This window comes from Sturnira hondurensis, unplaced genomic scaffold (genome assembly GCF_014824575.4).
Source record: "Sturnira hondurensis isolate 20B ecotype Veracruz unplaced genomic scaffold, ASM1482457v3 Scaffold0020787, whole genome shotgun sequence".
Taxonomy (NCBI): Eukaryota; Metazoa; Chordata; class Mammalia; order Chiroptera; family Phyllostomidae; genus Sturnira; species Sturnira hondurensis.
Window position 1 is genome coordinate 4678192 of NW_028093418.1, and position 21137 is coordinate 4699328.

Consider the following 21137-nt stretch of genomic DNA (forward strand, 5'->3'; position numbering starts at 1 on the left):
TGGGCCCCTGACTGCCTGAGAACGTTTTTCTGGGCAGGGTTAGTGGTGAGCAGTTTCCTCAGCCTTTGTTTATCTGGGAATGTCTTCATTTCTCCCTCCCTCTTGGACAGGTCTGCCAGATTTAGGATTCTCAGCTGACAATTTTCTTTTTTTAGCTCTTTAAATACTTCAGCCTATTGCCTTCTGGCAACCAGAGTTTCTGATGGGAAATCTGCCACTAATTGTGATGAGGATCCCCCGTACGCGATGAGTTGTTTCTCCTTTGCAACTTCGAGATTGTCTGTGTGTCTTTGTCTCGCAAATGTCTGATTACAATGTGTTTTGGTATGAGTCTCTTTAAATTTATCTCATTTGGAGTCCATTAAACTTCTTGAATATTTGTATTTATGTCTTTCCTCAAGATTGAAAAGTGTTCAGCCATTATTCCTCTTGGAGGAATATCTCTTTGCCCTTTTCTCTCTCTCTTTTCTCCTGGGACTCTCACAGGTTCCTCGAGCTCTGATCACTTTTCTTCAGCCTTTGTATCTGTTCCTCAAACGCAATAATTTCCTTTGTCCTGTGTACAAGTTGGTTGATTCTTCTACCTGCTCAAATCTACCTTTGAGTCCCTGCAGTAAATTTTTATTTGTTATGTTTTTTCAGCTCCAGAATTTCTTTCTGGCTTCCTTTTAGGTTTTCTATCTCTGATCTATCCCAGGCAGTTTTTGATATTTTCATTTTTCCATGCAGTTTTCTTGACTTACTCCACATCTTCCTTTAGTTCTTCGAACGTCTTTAGGGCATTTCTTTTAAAGTCCACGTCTAGTCAATTTGCCATCAGATCCTTTTCAGGAATGGTTCTGTTGATTTCTTTCTTTTCCTTTGACTGGGCCGTATTTTTCTGTTTCTTTGTATGCCTTGTGATCATGGTGTTATTGTTATTGAAAACTGGATATTTGAATCTAATAATGTGATAACTCTAGAAATCGAATGCTTCCTCTTCTCCAGCGTTGGATGGGTTCTGTGATATTTTTTATTGGTATAAGTTATGTCTGTGTCAAGGATCAGCCTCAGGTGTGAAATTAAGGTCTTCTTGGGTCTTTTCTTAGCCTGTGCCTTTCCCTGGGTTATTGTGGTCACTTTCTAAGTTTCCCCAGAAATGCAGTTGCCTTTAAATGCCCTAGTCTTTAAGGTCTGGCTGCCAAAAGGGCAGGGTGGGAGAGAAAAAGAAAGGGCACTGGCCCTTTAAGTCTCCTGAAAGTCATTTCAGCCAGAGAAGGAGGGGCTGGCAGCAATGGGGGGGAAATGCAACAGCATGGCTCTCTGCCTGTTCCTCTGCACCTCTGAGATCAGAAGCAGGACTCAGTGGTCAAAGCACACCCTGGTATTTGCCCACCCTGCCTCCTGCAAGCTGTGCGCCAGCTCCTCCAGGAACCTGTGCCAGGTTGCCTGAGGGCGGGGTGTGGGAGATGGGCAGCTGCTATTGTATTAAAAGCTCAATTGACCAAAGCTAACTACAATTAATTATGCAAGCCTACCCCTGAAAGGTACAAGCCTTCAATAGACTTAAGAGTTCCAAAATAGTTCAATCGAACTGGCTCTCCCAGTAAAATTGTGGGTCTAGGCAGGGACAGAGATTCCTGGTGATTCCTGCTGCACCATTTTCTCAATGGTGTTTTCTTTTGAGAAAACATCCTTCTGGGAAATAGGACCTGTAATGACTGACGCCCTTCTTACCAAGGGCACCTGTGACCCAAAAGACCGTTTAGCATTCTCTTTAATTAAAATGCTCTCTTTAATGAAATTTCTCACCTGATCCTAAATCTGTGATGCCACTGAGACCAGGGCACAATGTCACATAAAAACCTTCTCATGTTTCCTCCACTGTCACCAACAGCCTCCCTTAGCATTTATCCTCTAGGAAATGAAGTTCTCTTGTGCTACTTTCATGCAAATTATCACCAGCCGAGGAGTGTAGATTTCTAGATATAGAGACCCACAAGGTGAAGAAGCCCAGAGCCGTTAGACTCAGGAGCAGATTACAGGGTGTGCCCATCTGACTCTTAAGGTTGCATAAGCAAGATTTCAAAATTAATCCTACTCTGGAGACTTCGACCTAGTGTACAAAGTTCCTGGCTGGAAAAGAAGAACTGTATATCATTCTTTTTTTTTTTTTTTTTTTGGCTTCAAACCTTTACCCTTACTCTTGTATCCCCGCCTTCTCCTTCTGCAGGAAACTTTATTTCCTATTTCTGCACACCCAGTTCCTACCTCCAGATCTGCTCGGTTCTGTTGCTGAGAAGCCTGACAAACCAGTGCCCCCTGGAAGAAGCCATCCACTGGTGAGTTGTGGGTGCTTTTTCCATCACTTTAGGAATCATAGACAGAGCATCTCAACTCTGGGGATGCAGAGACTGCAAGCACCCTGGGGGTCTGCATAGCCCAGGAACTTGGGGATGAAAAGGTGGGAGAAAGGGCTGGAGGATGGTGTCTTCAGCAGAATTGTTATGAGAACCCGATGAGAATGAGGAAGTGCAAACCAGGGTGAGACCACCCTTCAGGGCTCAGTGATAGCAGAGAGCCTGCTGATATAGAAGAATCAAGAAAGTGAGGACAGCCAGGTATGTCCATGACTGCTCCTCTCACTCTGTCCCTCCCAGCCCCCAAGGGCTTTAAAGGGCTGCAACTTCCATCCCATCATTTTCTTCCCATCTAGTCCTTTTGTATGTGACAGTTCAGGCTCCCAGCCAAAATGTGCTTCTTGCCTTGATTCAGGAGGTCCACAGAGGCTGAAGAGAGGGATTTATTTTTCTGAGAGGCAGTGTTTAATTGACTCTGGATGAAGTGTCCTGACGCCTGAAAGTGACACCCGGACTGGTGCATTTCAGCCCCTTGCTGAGTGCCTGCTGCGGCAGGAGCGTCAGAGGTAGTAAAGAGGAGGCGGCTGGCATCTCAGAGGCCAGCGCAGGTCAGCGACCAAGCACAGAGAGCACACGGTGGGAGGCTCTGGGGCACTTGACCCCATCCCCCCGTCAGCCCCCATCTGAATCATCAGAGCGAGGTGCGGGGCTGTGTATTTCTAGCTGACAGACTTCCCGTGTGATACGGAAGCCCAGCATCGAGTACCACTGCTGTAGTCCACATTCTCCCACACAAAGGAGGAGACTGAGCCCTGACTAAATACGGCCGGAGAGCGTGCTGCAGTTAAGGGGCTGTGTGCTAGGCCTCCCACTGGGTCCCCCCCCCCCCCCCCGGCGAGTCTGGCCACAGCGGGGCATTCTGTTTCTCAGCCACTTGCCAGTCTGCGAGTGTTCCGTTACCCAGTTACCCAGTGGTTGTCACTGAGTAGCCACCGTGTGCTGGGCTGGGTTCTGGGGCACTGTGGTACCTCGCTGCAAACTCAAAGATCTCTTCCCTCACGGAGCTTATGTTCTGGTGCAAGTGTTGTGTGTGTGTGCATGTGCACACACACATGCACAGTTGGGCATGCATGGGTGGAGCACGCTCATGTGGATGAGTGTGGATTCTTAGGCATGGAAGAATACCTAGAAAACCTGTTACCTGTTCTTCTGCACCCGGCTCTGCTCTCCGATCCTGGAGGTGGAAGCCCCTGGGGGCTTTTGAAATTGAATAGCCCAGGGTTCCATTCCAGATCAGCCATTATTTGCTTTGTGAATTCGGGAGCTATTTGATCCATCCATGCTTGCGTTTCTTCACTTGTAAAATGCATAGTTATCTCACAAATTTGTTGCAAAGATTAAACGAATCAATGCATGCAAAGTATGCAGCATAACACCTGAAACCTAAGGAGAGGTCCATTAATAATTATAGTTGTAATACTTCAGGTGCATACATTTGTTTTCCAAGCCTGATCAGAGGTCTTGTTTAGAACTATAGATCTCAAGAAATCTGGCTCAGTGGCATGAAATGCAAGCTCTGGGAAATGTATTAATCACAGGAGAAACTGAAGAATGGACACACATATAAAAAGATAAGATGTGTACGTAGATAGAAACAAATTCATAGCCATGACCAAGGAAAAATGAATATTCTTGAGAATCAGGCTGAATGATGTTAGATGTCATATTTTCATTGGTGCCCCGTTAGCCAGGTGCTACTGTAAGAGCTGGAGACAGAATTGTGACCTAGTTCTTGACTTCAAGGGGCACACAGGGTGTAGCAGATACGGTGAAAAGTGCTGATTAAGAGGTTTGCACTGTGTCATGAGATGACACGAGTGACTAGATAGAGGAGGCTCCAAGGAGAAGGGGAATTTGAGCGTGAGGTCGTGAGAGGAGGAGGAGGAGGGGCTCACCGGCCATTCTAGGCAGAGGGGCAAACACATGCAAAACCATCAATGCAGGAAGGAAATGGTGAGTTTGGGGGGAAGAGAAAGGAGATGGCTATATCTGGAGCCCAGGGTCTGGGATTTGAGAAGGGATTAGACATGAAGCTGATGAGACGAGAGCTCAGAAAAGGCGTGATGAGTCGTCTGGGCTTTACCTTTGAAGTCCCATGGCATACACATCACGAAGCTCCTGGAGGTTTCCGGCCAAGACAGACATGATCTGTTTTTAGCTGCAAAGAGGACAGGGTGAAAGGGGGCGTGGCCGGGAACAAGCTCTGAGCAAAGGAGAGACCACCTCAAAGCCGGAAGTGAAAGGCAGACACGGCAAGGAAGTGGCAGTTGAAAGACTTTCAGAGGGGATGAGTCTCAGGGGTGTTTACGAACCAGAAGTCAGGCGACGTCATAATAATGATGCAGAGCATCTCCACACAGGTGCTAGTGTCTTTGTCTCCAGGAACCTTCATGGCAACTCAGCATGGTCCATCTCTTACTTATAAGGAAACTGATAGGTGAAGAAGTAATTAGCCCCAAACGACACAATTTGCAAATTGGAGGCAGGATTCAAATCTAGTCTGTTTGGCTCCCATGGCTTGGTTTCTAATCTAAAGAGGAGGGGACCAGGGTAATGCTAAATTCCGATTCTTAGGCGATGGAGTAAAAGACAATAGCCAAGCTTAGGAATCCACAGGTTGAAGCAAGTGTCCAGGGCTGTTGCCGTGGGGTCAGTGGAATTGGAGATACCTGTACAACACCCGCTTTGCTCACTGTTGTAGTGCTAGTGCGTAAAACAGAGCATGGCTCCTAGTAGGTGCGCAATAAACATTGACTAACTGAGCAAATCCAAGGGGAGATACGTAGTAGGAAAATTCTACCTTGAGGAAAATTCTACCCTGAGGTGTAGAAGTTGAAAGATGGGACCAGAAGACCAAGCCTCGGAAAGCATCAGTACTCAGGGGACCTAGAACCCTGAGATCAGGTGGCGTGCCTCAGGAAGGGCTCCAGAACACAAATAAAGAGGAAAAAGTGAAGGGGTAGGAGCCCAGGATGGTGCCTGGGCAAGGGAAGGAAGCACCAGGGAAGCAAATTCACAGGAAGCAGTAAGGCAGGACCCAACCTCCTGGACACCAAGCGTTTTATACGGAAGAAGTTATCAGAAGGCTCAAAGGCTCAGTGAGGATGAGTCTGAAGCCAGGGCACTTATAAATGGGGTTGTGGCCCTGGCTGCTGTGGCTCAGTGGGTAGAGGGCTGGCCGGGGAACTGAAAGGTCATTGGTTTGATTCCCACTCAGGGCACATGCCTGGGTTGTGGGCTGGGTCCCCAGGTGGGTGATCGATGTTACACATCGTTGTTCCTCTCCCTCTCTTTCTCTCTCCCTTCCTCTCTCTCTAAAAAATAAATTTAAAATTTTTTTAATAAAAACTGGGTTGTCATTGCAACCTTGGCAAGAGAATAAGAGGATTTTGACAAAAGGATAAAGACAGAAAGTCGAGAGGACTAACAGAAGGTTGCAGCTGCAAGTTACAGAAAACGTGCCTCATCTTGACTTAACCACAGGGGCTGGCTTTCCTCAGAGCACAAGGGTGGGCGTGGGACTGGCTGATATCTGGACCCTGCTTAGATATGCTCCAAGCACCAGGCTTGGTCCCTCGGTCACGGTCCCAGGCACCAAGTCCTCACAACACAAGCTGCAACTGAGGAAGGGTCTTCCATCTCTCTCGTCAGAAAAGAGTGTTCCCAGAAGCCCCTGACCAGAGTCCCCTTCTGGTCACCATCCAGGAACGGGTCACGTGCAGAGGAGGTAGAGGAAGCAAGCGTCCAGCATGTTTGCCCATAATGAGAGCTGGGCTCTGGGGGAAGGTCAAGGGTGTTGGCAAATGGTGGCTGGGGAGATGACGGGCTTCTGCTACTAGGAATAAAGGGAAGTGATGAACTAACATGCATGTTTTCAAGGTGACATCTGTGAGGCAAAGGCAAAGACCGGGCACTGCTTAAGGGGGACGATTAACACCTGGCACGGCAGCAGTTATGTCATATGTTTCCATCTTGCTTTCTGTTTGCAGGACGCAGGAAGATGGGTGACGATAAAGACGTGCTGGCCCAGTTCGGCCACAACGTGCTGTCCACAGCTCATTCTCTGCTTCTAACGAACATCAAGGGGTACGATGAGGACACCACCTCCCCCTTTGACTATGGGGAAAGTGAACCCTGCAAAAAAGTTGATGTGAAACGTATCTCAGCCTGGCTCCTGCCTCTGCTGTACTCCATGGTGTTCGTCGTTGGTTTTGTGGGCAACCTGCTGGTCGTCCTCACCCTCATAAACTGCAAGAAGCTGAAGAGCATGACTGACATCTACCTGCTCAACCTGGCCGTCTCCGACCTGCTTCTCCTTCTGACTTTGCCAGTGTGGATTCATTCTGTCACAAATGAGTGGGTCTTGGGGGGCGTGATGTGTAAAGTAATCACAGGGATATACCAGATTGGTTATTTTGGGGGAATCTTCTTCATCATTCTCTTGACAATTGACAGGTACCTGGCGATCGTCCATGCTGTGTTTGCTTTAAAAGCCAGGACAGTCACGTTTGGGGTGGCGACAAGTGGGGTCACGTGGGTGGTGGCCGTGTTTGCCTCTCTCCCAGGAATCATCTTCACCGAAGCCAAACTTGAAGACGGTGCTTACTTCTGCGGCCCTTATTTTCCAGTGGAATGGAAGAATTTCTATTCAATAATGAGGACTGTCTTGGGCCTGGTCCTGCCACTGCTCGTCATGGTCGTCTGCTACTCAGGGATCCTAAAGACCCTACTCCGGTGTCGAAACGAGAAGAGGAGGCACAAGGCGGTGAGGCTCATCTTCGTGATCATGATTGGTTACTTCCTTTTCTGGACCCCCTACAACATCACTCTTATCCTGGACACCTTCCAGGTGTTCTTTGACGTGAGTAGCTGCAAGACCGCCAGCCAGCTGGACAAAGCCATCCATGTGACGGAGACCCTGGGGATGACGCACTGCTGTATCAACCCCATCATCTACGCCTTCGTCGGCGAGAAGTTCAGGCGGTACGTCTCCGTGTTTGTCCGAAAGCACATCGCCAAACACCTCTGCAAACAATGCCCAATTTTCTACCGGGAGACAGTGGATCGAGTGAGTTCAGGATACACCCCTTCCACCGGGGAGCAGGAAGTCTCAGCTGGTTTGTAAATGAACAGCAGTTGGCTTGTTATTTTCAAAGGGACATAGCAATCTCTATATGATAGTACGCCTTAAGGGTTTGTAGAAGTGTATAGGTCTGCAAGTCTGTAAAACAAGCACCCAAGAACCTTGGCATTGCATGCACCGAGACAGACTCATGTCACCCCTTGCACAGCCGACATGTACCCAGGGAATATTCCAGAACAACTGTGGGCAGAGACTTGGACTCTGCAGCCAGCGTGTCTCAGTTCCCCGGACAATGCCTCAGCAGCCTGTGTTTGGTTCTCCCCGCAGTCCTCACCATGCCTTCCCTCGCTCTCTGACTCCAGCAGTCTCTTTAATCAGGTGCCCAGCAAGGCCGCAGCGGACGAAGGAAGTGAGTGTGAGTGGGGTTGGCTGCGTGCAGAGAGGAGGGGGCATGAGCACGGCTGAGCCTGGATGAGGGTGAAAGTCAGGGGTTGCTCCTTCAGCCCCCCAAGTACCAGTCCTTAGCCCCATCTCCCGCCCGTGTTTGACTTTGAATGCTTCCCCAGGCCCTGGATTGCTCAGGAGCTGTAATCACTTTCTGACAGCTTTGCTTGAGCCCCATGGTCCTCTTCTCCATAACTTCATTTTTGGTTGATTCTGTTTAATCTATACCAACCACTCACCCTACCATTGCAATCCAATAGATTCCCGCTGTCCCCATGTTTCTTTGGCCAATCCCCCTGTATAAAAATGTGTACAAATGTTTGTTTATGAAATCAGTGTAATCTATAATGAAATGGAAAAAAAAAAAACCTTGTTTTGTTTTTCCAGGGAAAGGGGAGGGTTGGAGGTAGCGATTAGGAGAAAGGGTGGGGACAATGAGTCCCCCATCAGGGGTGCAGGGCCGTAGCAAGAGTGAGAGCAGCCCTGGCTCAGCAGTGTGGGTGTCGTTCCTCCAAGCAAAAGGCTGTGGGTTCGATTCCTGGTCAGGGCACATGCCTGGGTTGCGGGCCAGGTCCCTGGCTGGGGGCCTGCAACGGGCAACCTATTGGTGTTTCTCACTCTCTCTTTGTCTCCCTCCTTTCCCCTCTGTCTAAAAAAAAAATAAAATATTTTTTTAAAAAAAGAAATGAGACCACCCCAGGCCCCAGGAATGTTTCCGGAATGAGCTAAGGGACAGGCCAGGTCTCAGGTCTGATGGCATGGCTTCCTTGTCGCCTTCCTGCTGCCCTCGGTCATATAGCCTTTCTCACACAAGTCCTGCCCGTAGGACTAACCGACTTCCAAGTCCAGTTTGTGGAGACCCATGAGGGTGAACCTGGGGGGGGGACGTGAAGGAGACTGCACCGCAGAACCCCTCGGTGGGCCTGGAGGAGGGATAACAACGGGTGGGGGCCGGGGTGTGTCCTTGGGACAGAGAAGGGACCAGAAACTGAGAGAGGCCTGCACTGCCCCTCCTACCTCGGCCGATGTGTCTGTGTCCGAAAGTCACCAGGCAGGGTGAGCCTAGATGTAGAAGACTGGAGGGGTTGGATAAAATTGGTTCCCCAACTACTTTCCAGAGCTTCCTTTTTCAGTACAGAGGTATAATTCAGATATTAAAATTTAAACAAGGGGGGAAAAACTAAAACTAATGTTAAAGCCAAAAACTGTAACACGTGAGCATGCTAACATATCATTTTAAGAGTTATTACTGTGCCAAGCCTGAAAGTGCCACATCAGTCATAAAGACAATTCTGCTTCTGACCTTAAAATCTTGGAGCATGTTTGGGAGACGGTCTGCTCAACACAAACACTTGTTGGCCAGGGAGCTGGAGACCCACCATCGCTGGGCTTACAAGCTTAGGGTGATCCAGCATCTAAATAGTATCGTTTGGGTCACAGCACACACCCATCATCTCAACTGTGTCTTTATTCTCTCAGGCTCGCTGCCAGAAACCTTTTTTTTTCTTTTTTGCATCTTTAAATTTCTGAACTCGTGGGTATAATCATATGTGAATACTTCCGTGCTTCGGGGATGTCCTTACTGACGCTGAATTGTCCCGTTTGGCCAGGGGGGACACCTAAGCCAAGCTGACCCCTCATCAAAGCTTTCAGATCCTGTTGTAAAGAGTGGGATTTGGTTGACCTCCGTAAAGCCAAGACTTCCACCTCGGGTGAGCCAAGTGAAGAATGATCGTTTGTGTTCCCCAGCGCATGTGCGGTCCGATGCAAACGGGAAGCACGGGGTTTTGGCCCTCGGGCGGGGCCGTTACTATGGTTTTACTTTCTTGCTTCGTGGCCAGACAGGGTTTCCTGAAGAAGCACATGTGTTGGAGGCGGAGGAGGGCACACCTCCCCTTCTGGTGGGTGTATTATCCTAATGAATGCATTAGATTTTGTTTTAATGATTGTTATGACTTGAAAAATGCATCAATGCTCTCTGTGTTTTTTTAAATCTGTTAATAAAAAACTTGTCATTCCCTCCTCCCCCAACTGTGGCTACTTCCCTTCTATCCTTTTCACCTGCACATCTGACTGTTCTGAATGTCTCGTGTCAGCGGGATCAGGATGTACTGGTCCTTCTGCGACTGACGTATCTCACTTGGTGGAGTGTCCTCCAAGTTCATCCATGTGGTCACACGTTACAGGGTTTCTTCTTTTCTGAGGCTAAATCATCCTCCAGCCTGTGTTTAGATCATACTTTCTTTATTCGTTTACCAACACGCATCGTGCCTCAGTTGGACGAGATGCGCGAGTTCTGAATCTCCGCTTTACCACATTGTATGTTATGCCTGTACAGAACAGCACCGTGTTGTATACTCCAGAATCTGTTAAGAGTGTAGTTCTCCTGTTGTGTTCTTACCCCAATAAAACTGAAAACAAGTGGCCTGTTTCGTTACACGGATTTGTGGTAGACCATCACACCTTCTCACTCCTTCCCCTGTGTGATTTTACACATGCCTGTCCTTGTCTGTGACTTTCATGTGCCCTACAAACAAGACCCCACCCCGTCTACACATGGCTGGGCCAATGGAAAGTGAGCAGAAGGGACCCCACTATTAAAATTTCCCTCACAGACTGCAATAGTTTCAGGTGCGATTAACCAGAGGCAAAGGTCGCCTAGGGCCACCAAGGGGGGACACGCTGTGAGAGGAGTCACCAGGGTGTGCAAGCTGACCCCTGCAGGGCAGCGAGTGAATTTAGGGGAGGCCTGGCCCTGGGTGTGGTGAGTGACTGAGGTTGAAAACTTCTTCTGACTCTGCTGCTCTGGCAGCATGTGTGACCTCCACCGGGTGCTCTCACCTCCTGGGGACATCCTTGCTGCCTCGGTGCCACGCCCTGTCTTCACTGTCCCCCTCTCTAATGCCCTCTTCCCCTGCTCAGCTGGTCTGCTGACTAGTGGACGCCCCACCCAGGGACCTGGTGCTGGCCTCCTCTTCTGCCAAGTCCCCATCCCTCACGCACGTCTCCCCGAGCCCCTTCCTTGGCACCCCCACACTGCTCCCCATCAATCCCACCCGCTCCTACCACCTTTTTCTGCCCCCAGTTATCTCCTTACAGGACAGGCCACGCCCCTTCCCCAGGGCAGACAGGGGTGGGAGGAGTTGAGTGGGGACTGAAGTCACAGGGTTGACTCCGCCACTCTCGGTGAGCCCTGGGGACCGAGTGCCACCCCTGTGTCAGCGGTTTCCTTTAGAAACACAGGGTGCCTAACACCTCTTTGCCCTTGGCCTCAGGTTATGGTTGCCGGTTCTGGGGCAACAGGAAAAGCCCCACATAATATCCTGTTATGCACGGAGCTGACTATGGAGTGGCAGGTGTGACCTGACCCCCCCCCCAGGGGGCACAGCGAGCCTACTGTGCACTTTGACCAGCCCATTGGACTTCTGTTACTGAACCTCAGGCTGCATCAGCCCATGACTAGGCAGTGATTGGGGAAAAACACACAAAAAGCAGACAGCCGACTCTCCGGGGAGTTAAGGGGTCCCCACCAGGAGATGAGGTGGACAGTCTGCAAGTGTCTACTTGGTTGATGATTTCACAGGGCGTGGGGACCTGGTGCATGGGCTGAGGGAAGGGCTGTCCTGGGAAGGGTCTTAGGACATCAGAAATAGAGAGGACAGCACAGTGACCTCCCAGCTCTGCTCATTGTGACAGGTGTCTGAGGCAGAAGGTGAGGGGTGATGGGGGACACAGGGCCCCAGCATCATTGCCGGCACACAGGTGACAAAGTGTGGCCCTGGTGGGAAATGGAGGGAGGTTTCCTTCCTTTTTCTTCAAGGACCTCGGGGACTCTGGCTCTCCTGGTGAAGATGCCTTTAGGGACCCTGGGGGCTCCTTCCTTGACGGCATTAGCAGAGCACTGCTGGTAAGGTTCAACATGCTGTCCGCATCAGCGCGCCCTGGAGGAAGCCCAGCTGTGTCACAGGGCTCTGTCACACACATGACACCGTTCTGTTGAACAGAAGGAGCAGGACATAAAGCAGGCAGAGTCTGGCCTGTGATGTCACTTACATGAAGTTGAAGGACAGGCACATCAAATCCTTAACGATGGAAGTCAGAGTGGCCCTGGCCGCTGGGCGGGCATGAGGGCGTCTTCCAGGGTGACCGGGCAAGTCCCTATCCTTTCAACCCAGGTGGTGGTTACATGGTACACGCTTGGCAAAACCTCACCACGCTGTGCCCCTACGATTAGTGTGTTCTGCCCCAGGTAACTTATAGCTCAGTAAAAATAACAGAGAGATACCAAAAAATGCTTAATAATGTGAAGACATGCCTATGATATAATTTTCAGTATGAAAATAGAAAGAGCAGCCCACAGAACTGGTGTCCACGGGAGAACAGTGAATCAAAAAGGAAGGGTAAGAAAAGGTCTGGATTTAAATGCACCTTATGTTGAGAGAGATTGTTTTGCGATTGTAAGAATATGCCTAACTCATCTCCCGCTTTCTAGTTTCCTGTTCTTCCTAACTTCACACAATGAGCATGTGTTGGTTTCATAATTCGACATTTGTTTTAAGAACTAAAGGACGCACTCGCAATTTTTACAGCCCATCTCACTGCTGACTGACATCCACCTAGTCAACTCGAGCCCCCGGTGTGTCCACGGGAGCTGCTGGGTGGCTGGGCTCCGGCTCACTGTGTTCATGCGGGTGGCCCTTCGGACCCGAGGGGAAGGCTGGATATTGTCCCCACCCTGCAGACAATGCTGAGCGCGTGGTCCAGAGCTGGTGGGAGAGAGGAACGTGGGGGCTATAGCCCCAAGTACAGCAGCTATTTAAAAACTGGCAGTGCCTCAAAGAAGGGCTGGCACGAGACACCCTCCAATACAGACATCTAGTCAAGGGTGACAAACCAGTCGAAAGGTCATTTCTGGGGATGGGGGGATCTGAATGCCACACATACAAGAGCCCTGAGGAGAGGGAGGGACAGATTTAAAAAAGAAGCAGAGGCCAGGAAACTAAGTCACAGCACACTAAACTGCTAATGTGGCGTCACTGTAGTTACGTCCTTTGTTGTTTCACCGATGAAATGCTGAAGTGCATCTTGGGGTGCATCCCTTGCCCCAAGAGGTGACCTCCACTCTCCTCCGGACCCAGGAACCTGAGGGGGGTAAGGCATGCTGCTGAGCTGTGATTCCTTGTCCCCTCCTGTGAGTCTTCACCTTATCTCCCACCCCATATGTGTTTTCCAAACCAGTGTGGCCATGGAGTCATTTACTATTTAAGTGGGGAGCTGCCTCCTGGACCCCCCAGGCCTACAGCATCACTTGACGGAGGAGGAAATGGAAACGGAGAGAGGAATAGCATCTTGCCCACAGCACCGGGGGAGCCGGCTGCAGTCTGGGCGAGCCTGCTCCATTGCTCCATACTGCCCTCTGGGGGTGAGTGTCATAACCTCAGCCCCTCCAAGGGTGGACACAGACAGACACTGGGCGAAGGGCAGGTTTGTGTGGGGAAATTCCGCAAACAACCGCGGCCTCAGACAGAAAAGCCACGTTTGTCCTTGTCCGGCAGCACCTGAGTGTTCTACACGGGTGTGCTATGAGCAAACACAGGCCCACTCTTCCCAGAACCAAAACTGTTACCTGCTTTCTGTGACATTTTATATTCATTGATTCACTACCCATTTTGTGAATTCTTTCTAAAGCATACTTTGTTATTTCACTGCTTCAATAACCCACAGGGGACAGGTGTCTGCAAAAGGCCCTACGCTCGTTACCTCATTTGATTTTTTTCCTGGCACATAGTTAAATACGACATAAGTGATAGATGTTAATGTTATTTTTCTAAGCTCTGTTGAAAAACTCCAGGCCACCTAGAATTTTCCTTCCTTTTTTTCGTTCCCACCCCCCCACCACCCCCCCCACCCCCACCCCTTTGGCAACCACCAGCTTCTTCTCTAGTCTACAGGTCTGTGTATCATTTCATCTTGGCCGCAGACCTATCAAGTAGGTTTGTGTGTTTGGTTTTCTGCCCCATATGGCAGATAAACAGAAACCAAAGCCTGGAGAGTCTCACTCACTTGTCCAGATCAAACAGTGAACAGCAAAGCTGGGGTTTAAATCCAGCCACGTGACCGCAGAGTCTGGCTCTTAATCATTGCCTCTTGAATTACCCGGGCTGGATGGACTTGAACGTCTTTATGGTTCCCTGTCCCGGTGAGGGTCAGCAGGTATTGGGCTCTGCAGTAACACAAACATGTGTCCCTCCACGGGCTAGTTCTGTGCTCTCCCGGCCTCCCCAGAGCCCTTTGCTCCTATTCTCCAGGCACCAGGCATTGGCTTCATGGACCCTTTCAGCGTCTCACTTGCTGATACTAAGCAGCTGCACGCAAGGACCACAGGGAGCCAGTTCTGTGAGAATTTTATCAAACAAACCTCTCTAAGGAAGGATCACTTAATGACTAAGAGTCTGATGTTTACTGAGTGTGTATTATGTGCTCAGTTCTTCACTCGGATGCCTCATGTAATCCCCCCAACAAAACCTTGAAGCAACTACCGCCAGCCCCTGTGGCAGGCGCCTCCCCAGGCCTGGGGTCCCCTTGGCCTTGCCACGGACCACAACCTGCTCGGTCTAGAGTGGAGGGAAGGGAAGCCCTTAGAGGGTGCTCCTGAGGCTCGGGCATGACTCCGCTGTGTTCTCAGCTCTGCTGTCAACCGAGGTTCTTAGGCAAGTCACCAACCACCAAGAAAGCTTGATGTAACCACCCATGACACCGTCATGTAATCCTGAACTTGATCCTAGTCTTCTGGCATTTGCTGCCCATTTCATGCTGAAAATCTCTCCTAGATCCGGATAGACCTTAAAGTGAGAATCCTGCCGTCTGTATACCTGGTGCGATACAGGCACCCGTCAATGCCTGCTGGTTTGGAGGGCTGCAAAACACTGAGTAGGGAGAGAAAGAAATTGTAATGACGTGTCCCACTAGATACCCAAGGGAAAAGTGGGCAGCATGGTTAGCTCACGGGTGAACCTATAATGTTAAAATGCCTTAGACAACCAGTTGTATTACAGAGAAGAATCGCGCTGGGTGGTGAGCATGTGTGTGAGTTGCGGTAGGCAAGGGGGATGGGAGAAGGGTGGATAAAAAGGGTGAAAAGTGTTCATGGGGAGAATAGGCAGTGTTCCCCTCTCAAGTCCAAGTTGTTCAAGTGGCTTTCTTTGGTGACACACAGCAAGAGGGTGGGAACGTCTTGCCCTTGTAGCCCCCCTACCAATAAGCCATGTGGTCTTCTACAAATCAGTTGCCTCTCGGACAGCAGGTCTTTTGGGGTTTTTTTGGTTTTTAGTAAAATGGGGTCTCTTGACTAGATACATGCACATTAATCTCCTTTCGTTCTATTTCCTAACAGACTCTGCCTAGTCGAATCAACAGAGAACCAAAAGAAGAGAGTGTAACATGGGCAGCCTGCAAAGAAGCTTCCCAACCAGAGAACTACTCTCCAGTCTATTTAAAGCTAAAATTTTTTTTAAAAGAAAGAAAAGAAAAGGAGAACTATTTACTGACTTTTTTTTTTGCCCTGCAACATACGTAGGCATGAAAACTCCACCCCCCTTTTAGTAGAAACCGTGCGTTTCCTACTCGTCTGCTACTATATGTTCCATTTGCTCAGCTCAGCTGGTCAGAGGATCCGAGACATCCGCTCTCCCCACAAGACGCTGCCCGGTAAGTCACCCCTCAGCCACTTTGATTATTAGTTAGCTCAGCGCCTGTGAGGAGCCCGAGCCCTTACAGGAAACCCATAGAAGACATTAAACAAACAACAAGTGCTCACCGAACTATCTTAGAATATAATCTTTACCATAAGGGTTGGAATTTAGAATGGGTTTCAGACGGCGATAGCATCAAAGATCCAAAGCATGTTTATGAATGAAAGAGTTTAAAGGGGACGAGATCATCTCTGTAAAAGCCCTCACTTTTCAAAAGAGAGATTTTTTCAGAGAAGTGATTCTTGGCCAAAATCTTAGTAGAGATTGTCTTTTGATAAGGAGAACTAAAACCTCCAGGCAGGATGCCCCTTGAATATGCGCCCAACCAGAAGTTGTGTCTAACTCTGGTTCTTTGGGGTGTTCTACTTCCCAGAAAAGAGGAAGGCTAAAAATTGTCCAAATTGACATCATCACAAGTATGAACTCAAGCCTCCCTTACTGTATGGGCTCCACAGCGCAGTGGTAGTGTATGTACTCTTTTGGGCTCAGAATTTAAAGGGGAATTGGGGGGGCACTTCTCCCGGCTGCCTAGGATTAACTGGAGGGAATTTTCAGTCCAGAGGTGGGACTATTCATCAGTAGACCAGACCAGCCGGTGGGTTCTGGAGGAACTGAGCTAGCCCAGGGGGTATGGCAGTGGGTGGGACATTTTCCACTCGGACATTTCTTGTGGACGTTGAGATCCCAAGAACAATAAACCCAAATTTCAGAGGAAAAGGGGCAATACCAGTCTGGCTTTTCCAAATGGCTGTTGGCTCTTATGACCTTCTCTGGGGACCCAGCACCAGCCCGTTTCTTTCTGAATACATGGAGCACCAGCGTTTCCGCTCCTTCGTTCTCTCGCCAGGGAGTGAGAGCCAGGGAGCCGTGGTGGGCGAGTGCAGGCTGCCTGCGTTCAAAACCCATTGCTTCCCAGCTGTGTGTTTCTGGGTAGGTCCCTCCCTGGGCTTTGAGGTCCTCCTCTGCAAAAGGGGGACAATAATGTGACCTGCCTCACCGGGTGACCTTGAGGATTAGTTGAATAACTGGATGTGACGCCTAGAACAGCAGTTGGCAGGCATCGTGCCCTTGGGAGCTGTTAGTGACCATAGCACACCCACGGTGAGGCTCACCTGAGTGCGCTCCAGGGATGTGGAGGCTCCAGCATAGGTTGTAAGACAGTGTTGAACAGACGGTGCGGGACTCGGTTTCTCTGAATTTCTGTTTCTCAAAGCTTCGTTTACTCTGTGAGGCTGTGGAGCACCAGGGTTCACTGGGTGAGATGCTGCCTGCATCACTTATCCCAGACAGAGTGAGGGAAGCCAGCAGCAAGACTTTCCTTTATTACAAAAATCCACTGTTTGGGGAAAACAAAAAGGGGAGCTCCGTTAAACGTAGAAGTCTCTCTATTGATTTTAAGGACCTATTCATATATAAGATGGCTTGCATCGCACTCCTGGTGGACCACTACATACCTTCTAGGACTTCCTAAAAGATCACTGTTTTCTTATTTGCAGGGTGGAGCAAGATGGATTACATCATGTCAACTACAGCCGATTACATTGATTACGCTCAGTCAGCGCCCTGCCATAAAACCGACGTGAGAGCCATCGCAGCCAAGCTCCTGCCTCCGCTGTACACCCTGGTGTTCATCTTTGGTTTTGTGGGCAACCTGCTGGTCGTCCTCACCCTCATAAACTGCAAGAAGCTGAAGAGCATGACTGACATCTACCTGCTCAACCTGGCCATCTCCGACCTGCTTTTCCTCCTCACCATCCCGTTCTGGGCTTACTACGCTGCGGACCAGTGGGTCTTCGGGAATGGAGCCTGTCAGCTTTTGACGGGGTTCTATTTAATCGGCTTCTTCTCTGGAATCTTCTTTATCATCCTCCTGACAATTGACAGGTACCTGGCCATCGTCCACGCTGTGTTTGCTATAAAAGCCAGGACGGTCACATTCGGGGTGGTGACAAGTGGGGTCACGTGGGTGGTCGCTATGCTGGCCTCTCTCCCAGGAATCATCTTCACCAAATCCCAAAAAGAGGGGTCTCGTCTTACATGCAGCCCTCACTACCCAACCAATAATTATCATTTCTGGAAGAGCTTCCAGACCTTAAAGATGGTCATCTTGGGCCTGGTCCTGCCACTGCTCGTCATGGTCGTCTGCTACTCAGGGATCCTAAAGACCCTGCTCCGGTGTCGAAACGAGAAGAAGAGGCACAAGGCGATGAGGCTCATCTTCGTGATCATGATCGGTTACTTCCTCTTCTGGACCCCCTACAACATCACCCTGCTTCTGAACACCTTCCAGAACGCCTTTGGCCTGAACAACTGCAGTAGTTCCAATAGGCTGGACCAAGCCATGCAGGTGACGGAGACCCTGGGGATGACGCACTGCTGTATCAACCCCATCATCTACGCCTTCGTCGGCGAGAAGTTCAGAAACCACCTGTCATTCTTGTTCCGAAAGCACATTGCCAGACGCCTCTGCAAACACTGTCTGATCCTCCAGCGAGAGGCTCCCGAGCGTGGAAGCTCCGTCTACACTCGATCCACGGGGGAGCAGGAACTGTCTACTGGCCTGTGACCTGGACTTGGCCTTTAGACACACACTGGGGGGCAGGAGCGGTTATTTTAAAAAGGAAGTTGCTGTCACGGTGAGTCCGAGATCAGTCCATCTATCTGAAATCTGCTGGAAGGTTGGTAAATACTTCAGGCCCATCAATTCTAGAATCCTGAATCAAAACACGTGGATGAAACAGCCACCTGGCCATCTCCCCTCCACGTACTTCAACCGTTGGCAGACCGTCCCTTCACTGTACAAGTTCATTAGGAAAACAAAATCCCCAGGGAACTGCTGATTCTTGAGTTTGGTTGCCTGGCCAGGAACAACCAACGGAATCGAGAAATGTGCATCGTTTCTTGTATCGTTTCTTCCTGCACAGACCAACACACAGGTGGTGAATGTGTTTAAAACAGGTCCTTGTCTTCCATGGGGAGAAGAGACATGAACGCGGTCTGTCTCGAGAGGCCGTCTCCCTCATGTGATCTCCCTCCCAGGTGGGTTACTGGTTCCACAGGGCGCCAGGTGGAGCCCTGTGGCCAGCTGAGCTCAGGCAGAGCTTCTTCAGTGAGGGGGGATGGCTGGGGCATTGGCTGTCAGTGGAAGAGAGGGAAGCGGAGCTCCAGACTGCAGGCAGCAAAGGCATGGAGAGGCGCGGTGTAGGCTGGATTATGAGGAACCTAGGCGGCACTGCTCCCCCAAGTCTGAGAGCAGAGATGGGGCCTTGGCGGTGTTGCAGGGGGCTCACTCCGTGCCCTAAGGATGACCTGGAAATGTAAGCCTGTGAGGCAGGGAGCCCAGCGACAAGCAGGTCAGGGTGAGGGGGCCTCCACGTGGGTCGGGGCACAGGAAGGTAGCTGAGGGGGGTGCTCATTCAGTGTTTGAGATAAGAGTCAGCAGAACTGGGCCCACTTGGGCGGGTGGGCGGTGAGGGGCGCCGAGGAGTCGGAGAGACCCTGGGCTTCAAACATGCGGATTGGAGATGCCCTAAAAGAGACTCCAAGCATGGAAGGGAGGGGAGGTTCAGGTGGAAATCAGGAGGGTGGGTGGAGAGGTTGGGTCGCTTTTGTGAGCTCCCAGGCAGCCCGTCACGATGGGCTCATTCTTAGAAATGCCTTCCCCCGACCTGAGTTCGATCACGAGGCATCTTCCAGAGGCTTTGAAACAACACGTTTGGGAATGCGTGTGCCTGGGGTCCAGGAACACTTCCAGGCCGGGTAGGACGTAGTCCATGAAAATCCAGAGCTTTGTGGGCATGAGCCCAGAAGTGAGGGAAGCCCAGATGGCTAAGTGTCTGTCTGCCACACACACACACACACACACACACACACACATCACTGCTTAGGTATCGCCTTCCAGATAGAATTCTATCAGCAGGCAACAGGGAGAAGAGACACACTCATCTGGAAGCAAGCTGTCTCCAGCTTCAGAAACCACAAAAGCACAATTGGCCAACCTCTGCGTTGTGGGCTGAGTGTGGGGCCTTCAGACACCCCTTCCAGGGGCCTCCTCCAGACAAACGGTCCCCAAACTCTAAGGGAACCGTCGGGTTCCAAGGGAGAGCTACAGGCCTTGTTGCTTTCGGCAGTCGCCACTTCGCTTACCTTGTACGTGAGAATGTTTTGAAACCAGAACAGCAGAAACCATGGCAACAAGCATGAGGTGAAGACGCACGAAGGAGTGAGAATCAGGAGATTAAGGTGTCAGAATAACAGGAGGTGTTACTGATCTTTCTCAGACCCTGAAACCTGAGCCTTGAGGGTTGTGGTTGACAACTGCAAGTGACTGGGAGTGCCTGTCCCCCGGTCTAGAGACTGTTGAGAGGGCCCCACAGCCCCGGACCTGGGCCTCCGGGTGGGTTTGGACTTCTGATCTCTTTGTCTGTGTGTACATATATGTAGGTATATGTACACATACATACTAAACTCATTGATTGGAGTCCAATCAATTAGTTTAGAGTTCACACTCTAAACTAATTGATTGGCTAGTGTGGACTGAGCACCGGCCTGTGAACCAAAAGGTCGCTGGTTCAAATCCCAGTCAGGGCACATGCCTGGGTTGGGGGGCAATGAATCAACATATCTCTCTCACATCGATGTTTCTCTCCCTCTCTTTCTCCCTCCCTTCCCTCTCTCCGAAAAAGTAAATAAATACAATCATTTTTTAAAAATAAAATAAAATAACCTATTGTATTCCTGTTCTTTTGGTCATGTGTACATTTACAGCATAGCACATAAAACTGTAAGAGCCTTTTGTAAGTAGCTGTTTGGGAAAGTGTCACACACATATTGAGAACTGTATCTCTTTTTAAATATTTTTCAAAGCTGACCCTGTACTTGGGTCAAATGGCCAGAATAATTTGTATTTGAAGATGCTGTCCCCAGGATGGAGTTTCTGAGCAACTGACCCAAAAATGTCCGCGTTTCAAATTTAATTCTACGACACCAGGAAAAGAATTGACAGGTGCTTTTAAAGGAGAAAACCCACGCAGGCTCACGCACGCGGCAGCTGTGTGCGTTTGAGAATGAGGACAACATACAGTGTCATGGCCTCAGTGTGACGCAGGAGGATGGGGCTGGTTGCTACCAAGTTTCCTTTTCTTCTCTTTAAAATCCCTCCCAACAACCTGGCTGGCATTGCGGTGATGACAAGGGTCCCCGTGTGGGTTTCTATTCATGTGTCTCTCATCCTCACAGAGGACAGGTGCTCCAGGTGGAGGGGAGGGGCTGTGAGCACTCAGCTGGGAACACGCTGGTTTTCAGCCTGCTGTGCTCTCCCCTTCCAGCAGGTGGCAGAAGAGCCAGCGACCATCCCACTTGGAGGTCCATGAAATGGGCAGAACGCAAGGACGCTGGAGCCGGCTCTTAAGATACTAACTTCTCCCAAACAACATTGAAGGGCTGCCTTCCATCTCCTAG

General features: G+C 50.0%; 2 protein-coding genes across 3 annotated transcripts; both read left to right on the plus strand.

Moving 5' to 3' along the window:
• The first annotated feature begins 1996 nt into the window (after positions 1–1996).
• CCR2 (C-C motif chemokine receptor 2) lies at positions 1997–8281 on the plus strand. The gene is made up of 2 exons (XM_037030509.1): positions 1997–2321; positions 6389–8281. The coding sequence occupies exon 2, from the start codon at positions 6400–6402 to the stop codon at positions 7522–7524; it is 1125 nt and encodes a 374-aa protein (XP_036886404.1). The 5' UTR covers positions 1997–2321; positions 6389–6399; the 3' UTR covers positions 7525–8281.
• Positions 8282–15536: 7255 nt separating this feature from the next.
• On the plus strand, positions 15537–20150 carry LOC118976166 (C-C chemokine receptor type 5-like). Of its 2 annotated transcripts, XR_005064206.1 has the most exons (3): positions 15537–15633; positions 17174–18313; positions 18602–20150. XR_005064206.1 is itself a non-coding variant. In XM_037030508.1 (2 exons), exons 1-2 carry the CDS (start codon positions 15564–15566, stop codon positions 18241–18243), a joined length of 1140 nt encoding a protein of 379 aa, XP_036886403.1. In that variant the 5' UTR covers positions 15537–15563; the 3' UTR covers positions 18244–18390. The 2 variants fall into 2 exon arrangements, 1 of the variants encoding a protein (XP_036886403.1); XM_037030508.1 differs by lacking the exon at positions 18602–20150 and having other exon boundaries at positions 17174–18390.
• The last annotated feature ends 987 nt before the right edge of the window (positions 20151–21137 follow it).

What these genes read in the sequence shown, in the direction of transcription:
- CCR2 (XM_037030509.1), top strand. Translation starts at nt 6,400, where the DNA reads ATGGGTGACGATAAAGACGTGCTGGCCCAGTTCGGCCACAACGTGCTG.
- LOC118976166 (XM_037030508.1), top strand. Translation starts at nt 15,564, where the DNA reads ATGTTCCATTTGCTCAGCTCAGCTGGTCAGAGGATCCGAGACATCCGC. An exon ending in TCCCCACAAGACGCTGCCCG is followed by an intron (nt 15,634 to 17,173) that starts GTAAGTCACCCC and finishes TCTTATTTGCAG; the next exon opens with GGTGGAGCAAGATGGATTAC.